The sequence below is a fragment of the Hyla sarda genome, chromosome 6 (assembly GCF_029499605.1).
Source record: "Hyla sarda isolate aHylSar1 chromosome 6, aHylSar1.hap1, whole genome shotgun sequence".
Classification (NCBI taxonomy): Eukaryota; Metazoa; Chordata; class Amphibia; order Anura; family Hylidae; genus Hyla; species Hyla sarda.
This window is the reverse complement of record NC_079194.1, coordinates 8093848-8107792: the sequence shown is the minus strand read 5'-3', so window position 1 is coordinate 8107792 and position 13945 is coordinate 8093848. Positions and strand designations below refer to the sequence as shown.

The 13945-nt window shown below is 42.9% G+C and overlaps 1 protein-coding gene across 1 annotated transcript in view; it reads left to right on the top strand.

Moving 5' to 3' along the window:
* Window positions 1-7702, top strand: part of EPHX4 (epoxide hydrolase 4) — a 125637-nt gene extending 117935 nt beyond the window's left edge. The window contains exons 6-7 of the mRNA XM_056523155.1: window positions 4777-4925; window positions 6763-7702. Of these exons, the coding sequence (XP_056379130.1) occupies window positions 4777-4925; window positions 6763-6997 (384 nt within the window). The 3' untranslated portion in view covers window positions 6998-7702. The remainder of the gene's footprint in view (window positions 1-4776; window positions 4926-6762) is intronic.
* The last annotated feature ends 6243 nt before the right edge of the window (window positions 7703-13945 follow it).

Genomic DNA, 13945 nt, shown 5'->3' with positions numbered 1-13945 from the left:
TATGTCTCTTTATATGGGCCTGTATGAGGGTTAATTTTTGCGCCTCAATCTGTAGTTTTTAACAGTACTGTACCATTTTTGTTTTGACGTGACTTTTTGACCGCTTTTTTTTTTTTAAATTAAATTCAAGAGTTGCAGTTAGTTACTAACTACAACTCCCAGCATGCCCTGATACAGCCTGTAGCTCATCAGCTGCCCCAAATGAAAACTACAACTCCCAGCATGTATATAGTATAGGTCAGTGTTTCCCAACCAGGGGTGCCTCCAGCTGTTGCAAAACTACAACTCCCAGCATGCCCGGACAGCCGTTGGCTGTCCGGGCATGCTGGGAGTTGTAGTTTTGCAACAGCTGGAGGCGCACTGGTTGGGAAACGCTGGTATATATATGGTGCAACATTCCGGGAGTTGGTGGATTGGTTGGATAAATACCAACCATTGCATTGCTGGTATTTTTAGTAAAAAAAAATACCGACTGGGTGGCCAAAATACCCGCCAGGTGGCAACCCTATGCATGGTTCTGCTCTTCTTATTCCCAGCAGGGCCTCACTATTTTGTCATAGTCTCCAGCATGGCCCCATTTTTTTTTTGTAAGTCAGCAGCATGGCATCCTTCTTCTTATTCATTGCTCCATTATTCTTAGTCCATGGCACTACCCCCGCTATCCACATAGCCTGTATTCCTATTTTATTGCTTTCCTCAAAAGATAGTAAGTTTGTGTTTCATAGGATGGCAGGGGGATTGATAGAAGCTGAGATTGGTTCATGACATCTGCCGAAACATACAACTCGGCACTCTCCGTCATCCTGCATGCAGTCAGGAAACGCATCTGCGTTGCAACGAGCATGGTAGTTCCCCCCGTCTCCCTTCTGTCCTGCGCCTTGCTGCCCTATTCTGAATTTCATGGGATCCAGAGAACAGTGACACCTAAGTCTTTAGAGAGGGAGTCCCAGCAAAAACCCTGTCTAAAGAAGTTGGTCACCAGTTAGAATGAGAGGTGACCTTTCTAAATAGAACCACTGTATTTGTTCTTGCAAAATTGTCCGTAAAAAAAAAAAAAAGAAAGAAAAAAAAAGGTCTTTATAGGGAGAGGTGTTTTTCTGGGGAGGGTTTGCTGTACATGTAAGGATTGTGCCCTCCAATCAGAGAGATGGTATTTGTTTGCCGTTCTTCATTCATAGAGGGAGGTCCTGAGCCCTAAACACACACATAAAGGATGTCGAGATGTGACAACCACTTTAAAGGGGTACTCAGGTGGAAAACATTTTTTTTTTTTTAGGTCTTTATAAGTCAACTGGTGCCAGAAAGTTAAACAGATTTGTAAATGACTTCTATTAAAAAAATCTTCACCCTTCCAGTACTTTTTAGCAGCTGTATGCTACAGAGAAAATTCTGTTCTTTTTTTAAATTTTGTTTTTGTCTTGTCCACAGTGCTCTCTGCTGACACCTCTGTCCGTGTCAGGAACTGTCCAGAGCAGCATAGGTTTGCTATGGGGATTTTCTCCTGCTCTGGACAGTTGCTGATACGGGCATCAGGTGTCAGTAGAGAGCACTGTGGACAAGACAAAAAAGAAATTAAAAAAGAAAAGAATTTCCTCCGTAGCATAAAGCTGCTAAAAAGTACTGGAAGGGTAAAGATTTTATAATAGAAGTCATTTACAAATCTGTTTAACTTTCTGGCAACAGTTCATTAAAAAAAAAAAAATGTTTTCCACCGAAGTACAAGAGGAAAACTCAAAGACTCTTATTAATTTATTTATCTATTTTTTTTTTTTTTTGGGGGGGGGGGGGGGGAATAATATTTACAATTCGATTTCGAGTAGTAAAAGCTTTCTGCAGTTTTCTACACCTCTGACTGCACTGGTTTAAAGAATAAACCAGGATATCCCACAGGATATGGGATAAGTTTTAGATTGCAGGGGGTCTGAACAGCTCTCCCATAGAGATATACAGTCATTGGCACCCCTGAAATTTTTAAAGAAAATGAAGTATTTCTCACAGGAAAGGATTGCAGTAACACAGGTTTTGCTATACACATGTTTATTCCCTTTGTGTGTATTAGAACTAAACCAAAAAGGGAGGAAAAAAAGCAAATTGGACATAATGTCACCAAACTCCAAAAATGGTCTGGACAAAATTATTGGCACCCTTAACTTAATATTTGGTTGCACACCCTTTGGAAAAAATAAGTGAAATCAGTGTCTTCCTATAACCATCAATAAGCTTCTTACACCTCTCAGCCGGAATGTTGGACCACTCTTCCTATAACCATCAATAAGCTTCTTACACCTCTCAGCCGGAATGTTGGACCACTCTTCCTATAATCATCAATAAGCTTCTTACACCTCTCAGCCGGAATGTTGGACCACTCTTCCTATAACCATCAATAAGCTTCTTACACCTCTCAGCCAGAATGTTGGACCACTCTTCCTATAATCATCAATAAGCTTCTTACACCTCTCAGCCGGAATGTTGGACCACTCTTCCTATAACCATCAATAAGCTTCTTACACCTCTCAGCCGGAATGTTGGACCACTCTTCCTATAATCATCAATAAGCTTCTTACACCTCTCAGCCGGAATGTTGGACCACTCTTCCTTTACAAACTCCTCCAGGTCTTATTGGAAGGCGCCTTTTACCAACAGTAATTTTAAGATCTCACCACAGGTGATCAATGGGATTTAGATCTGGACTCATTGCTGACACTTCAGAACTCTCCAGCGCTTTGTTGTCATCCATTTCTGGGGCTTTCTGACGTATGTTTGGGGTCATTGTCCTGCTGGAAGACCCAAGACCTGGGACACAAACCCAGCTTTCTGACACTGGGCTGTACAGTGCGACCCAAAATCCATTGGTAATCCTCAGATTTCATGATGTCTTGTACACATTCAAGGCCCCCAGTGCCAGAGGCAGCAAAACAACCCAAAACATCATTGACCTCCACCATATGTCACTGTAGGTACTGTGTTCTTTTCTTTGTAGGCCTCATTCTGTTTTCGGTAAACGGTAGAATGATGGGCTTTACCAAAAAGATCTATCTTGGTCTCATCTGTCCACAAGACGTTTTCCCAGAAGGATTTGGGTTACTCAACTTCATTTTGGCAAAATATAGTCTTTCTTTTTTATGTCTCTGTGTCAGCAGTGGGGTCCTCCTGGGTCTCCTCCATAGTGGGGTCCTCCTGGGTCTCCTCCATAGTGGGGTCCTCCTGGTTCTCCTCCATAGTGGGGTCCTCCTGGGTCTCCTCCATAGTGGGGTCCTCCTGGTTCTCCTCCATAGTGGGGTCCTCCTGGGTCTCCTCCATACCGTTTCATTTCATTCAAATGTTCACTGATAGTTTGCACTGACACTGATGCTCCCTGAGCCTGCAGGACAGCTTGACTATCTTTGGAACTTGTTTGGGGCTGCTTATCCACCATCCGGACTATCCTGCGTTGACACCTTTCATCAATTTTTCTATTCCGTCCACGCCCAGGGAGATTATCTACAGTGCCATGGGTTGCAAACTTCTTGATAATGTTGCGCACTGTGGACAAAGACAAATCTAGATCTCTGGAGATGGACTAGTAACCTTGAGATTGTTGAGATTTTTCCAAAATTATGGTTCTCAAGTCCTCAGATAGTTCTCTTCTCCTCTTTCTGTTGTCCATGCTTAGTGTGGCACACACAGACACACAATGCAAAGACTAAGTGAACTTCTCTCCTTTTTATCTGCTTTCAGGTGGGATTTTTATATTGCCCACACCTGTTACTTGCCCCAGGTGAGTTTTAAGGAGCATCACATGCTTGAAACAATCTTATTATTGCACAATTTTGAAAGGTGCCAATCATTTTGTCCAGCCCTTTTTTGGAGTTTGGTGACATTATCTCCAATTTGCTTTTTTTCCTCCCTTTTTTTGTTTAGTTCCAATACACACAAAGGGAATAAACATGTGTATAGCAAAACATGTGTTACTACAATCCTTTTCTGTGAGAAATTCTTCATTTTTAAGAAAAATCTCAGGGGTGCCAACATTTACGGCCATGGCTGTATAAAGGCGGGGCGGGGGTCATGACACGCCACTCTGTGGGAGAGCCGGGGCTCCATACAGACAATTGCGGGGGGACCACAGCGCTCTTTTCCCGCGATCTAAAACTTATCCCCTATCCATGGTTTTTTTCTGTACATACCGGCATGAGACTTCTCCTTTAATTTAATTGGATAAAAGGGGTAGTAATATAATTTATTACTCATCTATTATTATTATTTGGCCGAGCCATAATGTAGTAAAAAACAGCAATATAAAATATAGCCAGTGTAGGAAAAGTAAGAGCAAACTGGATAATCCATGTGTTACAAAAAAGCCTAGAATATAAAGAGCGCACAGAATGTCCACGGCACCATTCTGTAAGGGTTTTGGCCACCAAAATTATTCATATATGTAATTTATGACAATGTAAGCAATCATCAGCCACACAGACAACACACGAGAAACTGCAGATATTAGGAATATGCCTAATGCTGTTTTGGCTTCACCTACATAGACGATGACCAATCCTAAATATGATGAACTGCTGTTGTTCTTGTAGATGGGGTTACGTAATGAGGTCATTGGTTCCTAGTGACTTGATAGGCTGCATTCTCATGAATACTGATTGAGCCTACAAAATGGTTGCCTCCACTGTATGTAGGTGAGAGATGCACTTTAAAAAGTTAGCTAAAATATGTTTAGAACATAGAATAATGTGTTTTCCACGTGCGCTTTGATATTGTGTTTGTACTTTTTTGCATCTTTTGTAGATCCTTAAAGATCTGTTCACCAGTGAATCCACCGGAATCAGGAGTCCCAACTCCAGATTTACAGGCGAGGACATGGAGGCCTACCTTTATGTATTCTCACAACCAGGAGCCCTAAGTGGCCCATTAAACCATTACCGTAATATCTTCAGGTGAGATTGTAAAGTGCAAAGTTTTTACCATGGCGTTTATGTCATCCATAGTTTTCCAGTTTCACATGATCACAACTGCAGTCATTGTTGCTCGTCATTGGAGGTTCCTTTTATTAATGGAATTGTGTAATTTTCAGCCCATCAATGCATGGTTGATAACAGTCCTAAAATTTGTAGACACTGAAACAAATTGTAAAGGTTTACTCCAAATCATAGGGGATATAATGTCTAACGACATTACGGACCCTCGCGATCTACGCTGCGGCACCACAACAAACTCTGCTCCATGCCGGATGACTGGCGACCACAGCCGCAACATCCCCTCTATTCATGTCTATGGGAGGAGTTGTGACTGCTATGTACTAGCCGTCACGCCCCCTCCAATAGAAATGAATGGAGGGGGCGTGGCGTGATGTAATGAACATGGAAGCTCCAAGCTTCTGTGGTGTTCCGTACGCCGCCACTGCCGGCCCAGAAATTGCGGGGTCCCCAGTGGCAGGACTCCTGTGATCAGACATCTTATGCTTTATCCTTTAGATAGGGAATAAGATGTTTTCCGGCAGAGTACCCCTTTAAGGGCAGTCCCAGCATATATGTGTCCCAGGCACTGTCCTGCAAATGGCACACTTAGTTAGCTTCGGCAGCCAATATTCTAATGAAAGCATATACTGTCAACTGGGCAGTCGCTCAGTGTTCAATGGGACAGGGCTTAAAAGGAGGGGACAGGGCTTATGGAACCAGCTCACCCAAGTGTTGTAAACAGACACACATCTGCCGCTTGATGATTATACATTGTGCTCAGTGCATTATGGCTCCACAATGGAGCCTGTTGTTGTTTTTATGAACAACTTTAAAACAGTCTAAAAAATGAAGGAGTCCGAGCACTGGATAGGCAATTTTTTCACTGTGACTACCTTTTGACAGTCTATGGACATCATTGTGGTCTTTAAATGATCAATGATCGAGGGAGCGTAAACCTGAGGTCTTTCCCATTAAGAACTGAGTGATAGTGGTCATCTGCCAAAATCTGTGGAGCCGCAGCTACACATGAACAGGTGCCACAGGTCTTTATATTGGCACATATTCCTCAAATGGGCTCTGGTCTGGATTAGAGCAGTTGTCTAAACTTTCTAAATGGAAATTGGCATTAGAGATCATTGTTGCTGGCTATCCCCTGCCTCTATACTGTGCACACGCACTATGGCAAGCCACCCCAGATCTACCCCACACCATCACTAGCCACTCCTGACAAGCTTCACCCCCAAGCAAGTCATCCCTGAAAAACCTGATGTAAAGTCACCCCTGGCAAACTCTGTTCCATAGCAAGTCACTCCGGACTTACCCCACACCATGAAAAGCCACCCAGACTTACCCCATGCCATGACAAGCCACCCAGACTTACCCCACACCATGACAAGCCACCCGGACATACACCATGACAAGTCACCCCTGACAGACTCCACAACGCAGCAAGTCACCCCTGAGAGACCTTGCCTGATGTCAAGTTACCCCTGACAAACTCGGTCCCATGGCAAGTTACCCCAAAGAAACCTTGCACCATGGCAAGCCACCCATGAAAACCTTGCCTGATGTCAAGTCACTCCATTCCATGGTGCATTACCCGACATACCCTGCACCATAGGAAGCTACCGTTGACATCCTAGACCAGGAATAATCATATTACCCAAAGAAAAGTATTGACAATCATTCACATGTCGCGGTTACATTATAGCATGTACCTGCCCAGAACAGCCGCCTATCACGTTAACGTTACTCTTCATCCATCACAAGAACAATGTCAATAAATTATACTTTCTGTTCTATCTCTTTTATACAGCTGCCTACCATTAAAACATCACCAGGTGACCATGCCAACTCTACTACTATGGGGGGAACATGACGCCTTTGTTGAAGTGGAAATGGCAGAACTAACGCGAGTCTACGTTAAGAATTACTTCCAGTTATCAGTATTGTCACAAGGAAGCCATTGGCTTCAGCAAGACCAGGCAGACTTGGTGAACACCTTGATATGGACTTTTCTACACGAAGACAGATTTCAGATTAAAGACTGATTTTGGCACTATTATTTAGACACATAAAAAAAAAAAGGTCTATTCTTGCTTTTAAAGTCTTCACTGCTAGATAAAAAAAAAAAAGAAAGATAGAAAACCTCCTAGTGGGAAGACTATTATATAACAACAGAAATGATCTAACCAAGGGCCATATTTAGCTTGTCTCAGTGAACATGGTCTATGTACTGTGTCTACTGTAACGTCACTGTGTATTATAGCCAGGGCGGATTGCCCCGTACGCTGTGTCAATTGTCAATGCCGGTCTGGTTTGTAGTGTTATATTTTGCACATATACATGCCTTAACATCTCTGAGTTTACACAGTACAAGAAAACAAAACAAAACAAACAAAAAAAGTCATGGACGTCTCGGATATATCGCATTCTTTATAATTGTTGTGTGGTGCCTTGTAAAACTTTTTAAAATGTAAACTACAGGGGTGTCAGTGGCCAGCCGGTCATATGGACATAATTTATTTATTTATTTATTTGTTTATTTATTTGTTTTTATGACATTTTGTAACATCACTACACAGAATGACCTGTCCCGATCCTGTGACTCTTTGTATTGGACTCTGTTCTGGTGGTTCTGTGCGTTTCTGCTGTTTTGTTGTTGTCGATTATAAGAATGTGAAAAAAAAAAAAAAGTGAAATGTTTTACCTCACCTTAATGACTAGCACAATGTAAAATATACAGTAATACTGTGCTCTCAGTCTATGGCCTGGTTACTTGCAATGTAACGTAGTGCATTAATACTGAAACTAAAAAAAGTATTTGTGTAAATTTCCAATATTACCAATGCTGTCCTTACAAAACCATCATGGTTATAAATGTAACCAACAAGGGCAGCGCCGGACCAATAAAATGATGGAAACCAACGACATGCAACAGACCCTATTGAATGGGTTATATTAGGTTTCATTGTTGCATTTGTCATTTTGATAAGAATAGTTTTGCATGCTGCGTTATTATTACCATCAAAATTTACAAAAATTACTTTCACATGGTAGTGTGAACTTTATGTATCTTTCTCTGAATTGTTAGATGTGCGTGAAGTTTATTGCAAACTGGAGTCCGACTGTCACACTCAAGGGATGTGATAAGGCTGAGGGGGTGTGAAACATGTTGTATGATGGGAATATGATTATAAAGCTCCTAATCCCAGCCTCCTGAACCTAGTAAAGTGATTCCTCAGGTTACAATATTTTGAGTCTTTTCGAGACCACTGTAACCTGAAACCAGAATCAACATACAATATGCTCAACATACAATGCTACGGGCAGTCCAGATCTGTGAAACGTGTCAATGGCTGGAAGAACTGACCAATCAGAATGGGCATTCACTGGTAAAACCTCTGTATTACTTATGTGCATGCACTGACTAGTGTCTGGCCGGGACCCCCTACAGTACAGTACTACAGCTTCTGTACTACTCTTTTACTCTTTATTTGTGCCAGGGTTACACTGTGTTCTGTACAGAACCCTGAAGAAGCTTCTGTCCTCTACGTAGACAGTGATTTACAGCTTCCAGCAGATCTTTATTACATTTACCGTATTTTTCGTCATATAAGACGCTCCGGCATATAAGACGCACCCAATTTTAAAGCATAAAAATATAGAAATAAAGATTCTGAACCAAATACAATTTAAAGTATAGGACAGTGATCTTCAACCTGCAGACCTTCAGATGTTGCAAAACTACAACTCCCAGCATGCTCGGACAGCCAACGGCTGTCCGGGCATGCTGGGAGTTTTAGTTTTGCAACATCTGGAGGTCCGCAGGTTGAAGACCACTGGTATAGGAGGTAATACTCACGTGTCCCCGCCGCTCTGGACCCATCACCGCTCGTCACCGCCGCCCTGGATGTCGCTCCATCGCCTGTCACTGCGTCCCTGTGGTGTCCCCGTCGCTCCGAAACGTCTCTGCTGCCCGGTATCCTCGCTCTCCGTTGCCGCCATCATACCGCTATGCACGCCGCTACTATTGGATGACGGGACGACGTGCGCGACGACGTGATGACGACGAAGGAGAGCGCCGGCCATGTAGGGGATCCCGGCACGGAGCAGACACCGAGGAGGCAGGTAAGGTCCCTCCCGGTGTCCTGTAAGCTGTTCGGGACACCGCGATTTCACTGCGGCAGGTACCGAACAGCCCGACTGAGTGTCACTTTTGCATCAGACGCGGCGGTCAGCTTTGATCACCACGTCTGAAGGGTTAATACAGGGCATCACCGCAATCGGTGATGTTCTGTATTAGCCGCGGGTCCCGGCCGTTGGTGGCCGCAGAGACCGCTGGTTTTAATGTGTATTTGCCGTATAAGACGCTCCAACTTTCCCCCCCAGTTTTGGGGAAGAAAAAGTGCGTCTTATACGGCGAAAAATACGATATATCCAAAGAATGGCTTTATCTGTATTATTTATCTACAAATTTTTCTTTAACTCTCACTTTTTCCTAATTGTGGATGATATTTTGGATCTTTAGAACCAATTACCAGGTTTCCATAGAGTTATAGACTTGACATACAATGGTCGTCCTGGAACCAAATAATATTGTAACTGCAGTCACACCATTTTTTGTAAATACAGTTCCTGCCCATGTAACCATTCATTGAAAAGTACAGATAAGCAACCAAATAGTAAAAACCCAGACATTTCAAGAACTTGGGGAATGTAGCAAGAAAGAAAAAAAAAAACATAATTGGAATCAGGGTGCCCAGGTTACAAAGTGAAATACAACACTTCATGTCTGACTGACCACAAGTCCTGTTTAACCCCTTAAGGACACGGGGTTTTTCCGTTTTTGCATTTTCGTTTTTTCCTCCTTATTTTAAAAAATCATAACTCTTTCAATCTTTCACCTAAAAATCCATATGAGGGCTTATTTTTTGCGCCACCAATTCTACTTTGTAATGACGTCAGTCATTTTACCCAAAAATCTACTGCGAAACGGAAAAAAAAATCAATGTGAGACAAAATTGGAAAAAAAAACGCCATTTTGTAACTTTTGGGGGCTTCCGTTTCTACACAGTACATTTTTCGGTAAAAATTACACCTTTTTATTCTGTAGGTCCATACGATTAAAATGATCCCCTACTTATATAGGTTTGATTTTGTCGTACTTCTGGAAAAAATCAAAACTACATGCAGGAAAATGTATACGTTTAAAGGGGTACTCCGGTGAAAACCTTTTTTCTTTTAAATCAACTAGTGGCAGAAAGTTAAACATATTTGTAAATTACTTCTATAAAAAAATCTTAATCCTTCCTGTACTTATTAGCTGCTGAATACTACAGAGAAAATTCTTTTCTTTTTGGAATGCTCCCTGATGACATCACAACCACAGTTCTCTCTGCTGACGTTATTATAATAATAATAATAACGCTTTATTTTTTGTTGTCCTTACTGGGGTTTGAACCCAAGTCCCCAGCACTGCAAGGCAGCAGTGCTAACCACTGAGCCACCATGCTGCCCTTAGCATACATCTGCTATGCATGGTTGCTAAAATGGACAGAGATGTCAGCAGAGAGCACTGTGCTCGTGATGTCATCAGTGTTCCAAAAAAGAAAGGAATTTCCTCTGTAGCATTCAGCAGCTAATAAGTACTGGAAGGATTAAGATTTTTTAATAGAAGTAATTTACAAATATGTTAAACTTTTTGCCACCAGATGATTTAAAAGAAAAAAGGTTTTCACCGGAGTACCCCTTTAAAATTGTCATCTTCTGACCCCTATAACTACCCCTATATTTTTCCGCGTATGGGGCGGTATGAGGGCTCATTTTTTGCGCCGTGATCTGAAGTTTTTAGCGGTACCATTTTTGCATTGATAGGACTTATTTTTTGCGCGCACGCCATTGACCGTGCGGTTTAATTAATGATATATTTTTATAATTCGGACATTTCCGCACGCGGCGATACCACATATGTTTATTTTTATTTACACTTTTTTTTTATGGGAAAAGGGGGGTGATTCAAACTTTTAATAGGTTCACCGTGGCTATCCCAAACAGCTCCCTGAGCTAACTGGCATGGTTTCACTTTCATTTTAGACGTGGCGTTCAACTTTGAACGCCGCGTCTAAAGGGTTAATAGCGCGCGGCAGCGCGATCAATGCCGCGCGCTATTAGCCACGGGTCCCGGCCGTTGTTAGAGGCCGGGCCCGCCCTGCGTTATAGATCGGGAGCGGACTCAGGGCGTATAGGTACGCCCTGGGTCCTTTAATAGAAATAATTTACAAATCTGTTAAACTTTCTTGCATCTGTTGATTTAAAAAAAAAAAAAAGTTTACCACCGGAGTACCCCTTTAACCTGTTAAGGACCCAGGGCGTACCTGGGATTTTCTGACGGCCGTTTAACGGACGATTTTCAAGGGTTTTATAACGGAACATTGAATGGATCTTTAAAACGGATACATTTTATAGTGTGAAAGCAGCCTAAGCTGCTGAATACTAAATACTAAAATACTAAAAATTTTCTTTTTGGAAAAGAGTGCTCTCTGCTGACACCTCTGTCCATTTTAAGAACTGTCCAGAGTAGGAGAAAATCCCCATAGAAAACATATGCTGCTCTGGACAAAAAAAAAGTTTTCCACTGGAGTACCCCTTTAAGGCAATATTCGTCTCTCAAGGTGGGACACAGGGGATAAGCAGCTCTCAGACACATGTTGGCCTATCTGGAAAACAAATCAAATACTTTCTGCTTTAGTCGTGTGATCAGTCAGAAATGTTATAATATGTAGAACTTTTATCTTAGTAGCATTAAACCCCATGAAACAAACATGCACGGCTGCCTTTCAGATAATTGGGAATCTACTATGAGCCAGCACCATAGGACTGAGATATTTAAAATATGAGAAGAACATCAGATCTGCATGAATTCATAAATAAATTTACAAAGAAATGCGTCATTAATAAAGAAAAGAATACCGGGGGTTTATTTCGTGGAATGGTGTGCTGCATCTCGTTTTTATGCAGTCTTTTTAACCGCGTTTGGTGCACGTTTGCAGTACATGTTAAAAAAAATAACCATGTGAATTTAAATAATGTATTTTTATCAAGGGTGGAAGGATTAAGATTTGTTTTAATAGAAGTAATTTACAAATCTGTTTAACTTTCTGGCACCAGATGATTTAAAAAAAAAATAATTGCCAACGGAGTACCCCTTTAAAGCAAATTCACTTCAATAGTTTCTGCAGCGGAAAATCTGCTGTGCGAATGGGACAGCGGATTCCCATTGAAGTCTATTGGCTATAAATACATGCAGAATTTTCATGCAGAATTCCATTCAGAAATTCTGGCGTGTGAACATAGCCTTACAGAACTCTATGAGGTAGCGATGTGCGTAAGAACACCCTAAAGCTGTATATTGGAGGAATACATCATAAAATTACTCTGACATCTACCTCTGAAAGACACAGTCGGGGAAAAAAATCTGTGAAACATACAGTGACCCCCTCCGACCTACGATGGCCCCGACATATGATCATTTCAACATACAATGCTTTTGTATGTCGGGGCCATCGCATAAACGGCTATCCGGCAGCGCAGACTGCTTCAGCTACCACCGAATAGCCGTTTACGGTGCCCCGTGTGGTCCGCTGACGATCACTTACCTGTCCTCGGGGCTCCGGCGTCCTCTTTGGGATCCTCTGCATCGTCGGCGCTCTCCATCGTCGTCATCACGTCGCTGCGCACGCCGTCCCATCATCCAATAGGAGCGGCATACGTAACAACGTGATGGCGGCGACGGAGAGCGAGGATGCCGGGAACGCAGAGGCCTTGCCGAAGCGTCGGGGACACCCCGGGGACACGGCGACAGTGATGGACGGCGACATCCCGGGCAGCGGTGACGAGCGGTGGCGGTTCGGAGCGGCGGGGACAGGTGAGTACAACCTCCTAACAGTGGTCTACAACCTGCGGACCTCCAGATGTTGCAAAACTACAACACCCTGCATGTTGGGTGTTGTAGTTTTGCAACATCTGGAGGTCCGCAGGTTGTAGACCACTGTCCTATACTTTACATTGTACGGATCCCTCAACATGCGGTGGTTTCAACAAACGATGGTCCATTTGGAACGGATTACCATCGTATGTTGAGGGACCACTGTACTGAACTTTCATATATAAATAAAAAACTTTTAGGATTAAAGTAATATTGTAAGGGTTATTCCCATATCACTATTATTTATCAATGGTGAAGGTCTGACCTCTGGGACTCCTACCAATTCTGTGGATTAAAGGGATGCTCACCTTGTTTGTTTGTTTGTAGCAGGTCTCTCATGGTGGGATGGTCCCCTACCAATCAGACGTAATCTGCCCCCACACTTTGTACGAAGATTTTTTTTACATCTATATCCTTCCGTGTAATTATAATAAATGTATTTATAAAGCACCAGAATATTCTGCTGTACTGTACAGAGCATGTCATCACTTAAAGGGATACTCCGCTGCTCAGCGTTTGGAACAAACTCTTCTGAACGCTGGAGCCGGGAGCTCGTGACGTCATAGCCCCGCTTCTCATAACATCACGCCCCGCCCCCTCAATGCAAGTCTATGGGACTTGCATTGAGGGGGCGGGGCTTGACATCATGAGGGGCGGGGCTATGACGTCACGAGCTCCCGGCTCCAGCGTTCGGAACAGTGTGTTCCAAATGCTGAGCAGCAGAGTATCCCTTTAAGTTAGTCCCAGTTCCCATCAGGGCTCACCATCTAAATTCACCTGTCAGAATGTTTTAGAGTGAGGGGGGGAAACCAAAGGAAGTCCACACAAACACAGAGAGAACATACAAACTCTTTGCAGGGATGGGGCAGGGGGGGGGGGTAAACTTAGGACCCCGGGGCTGCAAGACAATAGCACAAACACTGAGCCACCATGCTGCCTGTAATCCATGGAAAGGCTGGGGCCTCCAGAGAAGGGTTCTTGGTAGCTGCTATCGCTAATCAATGAGGTTCCC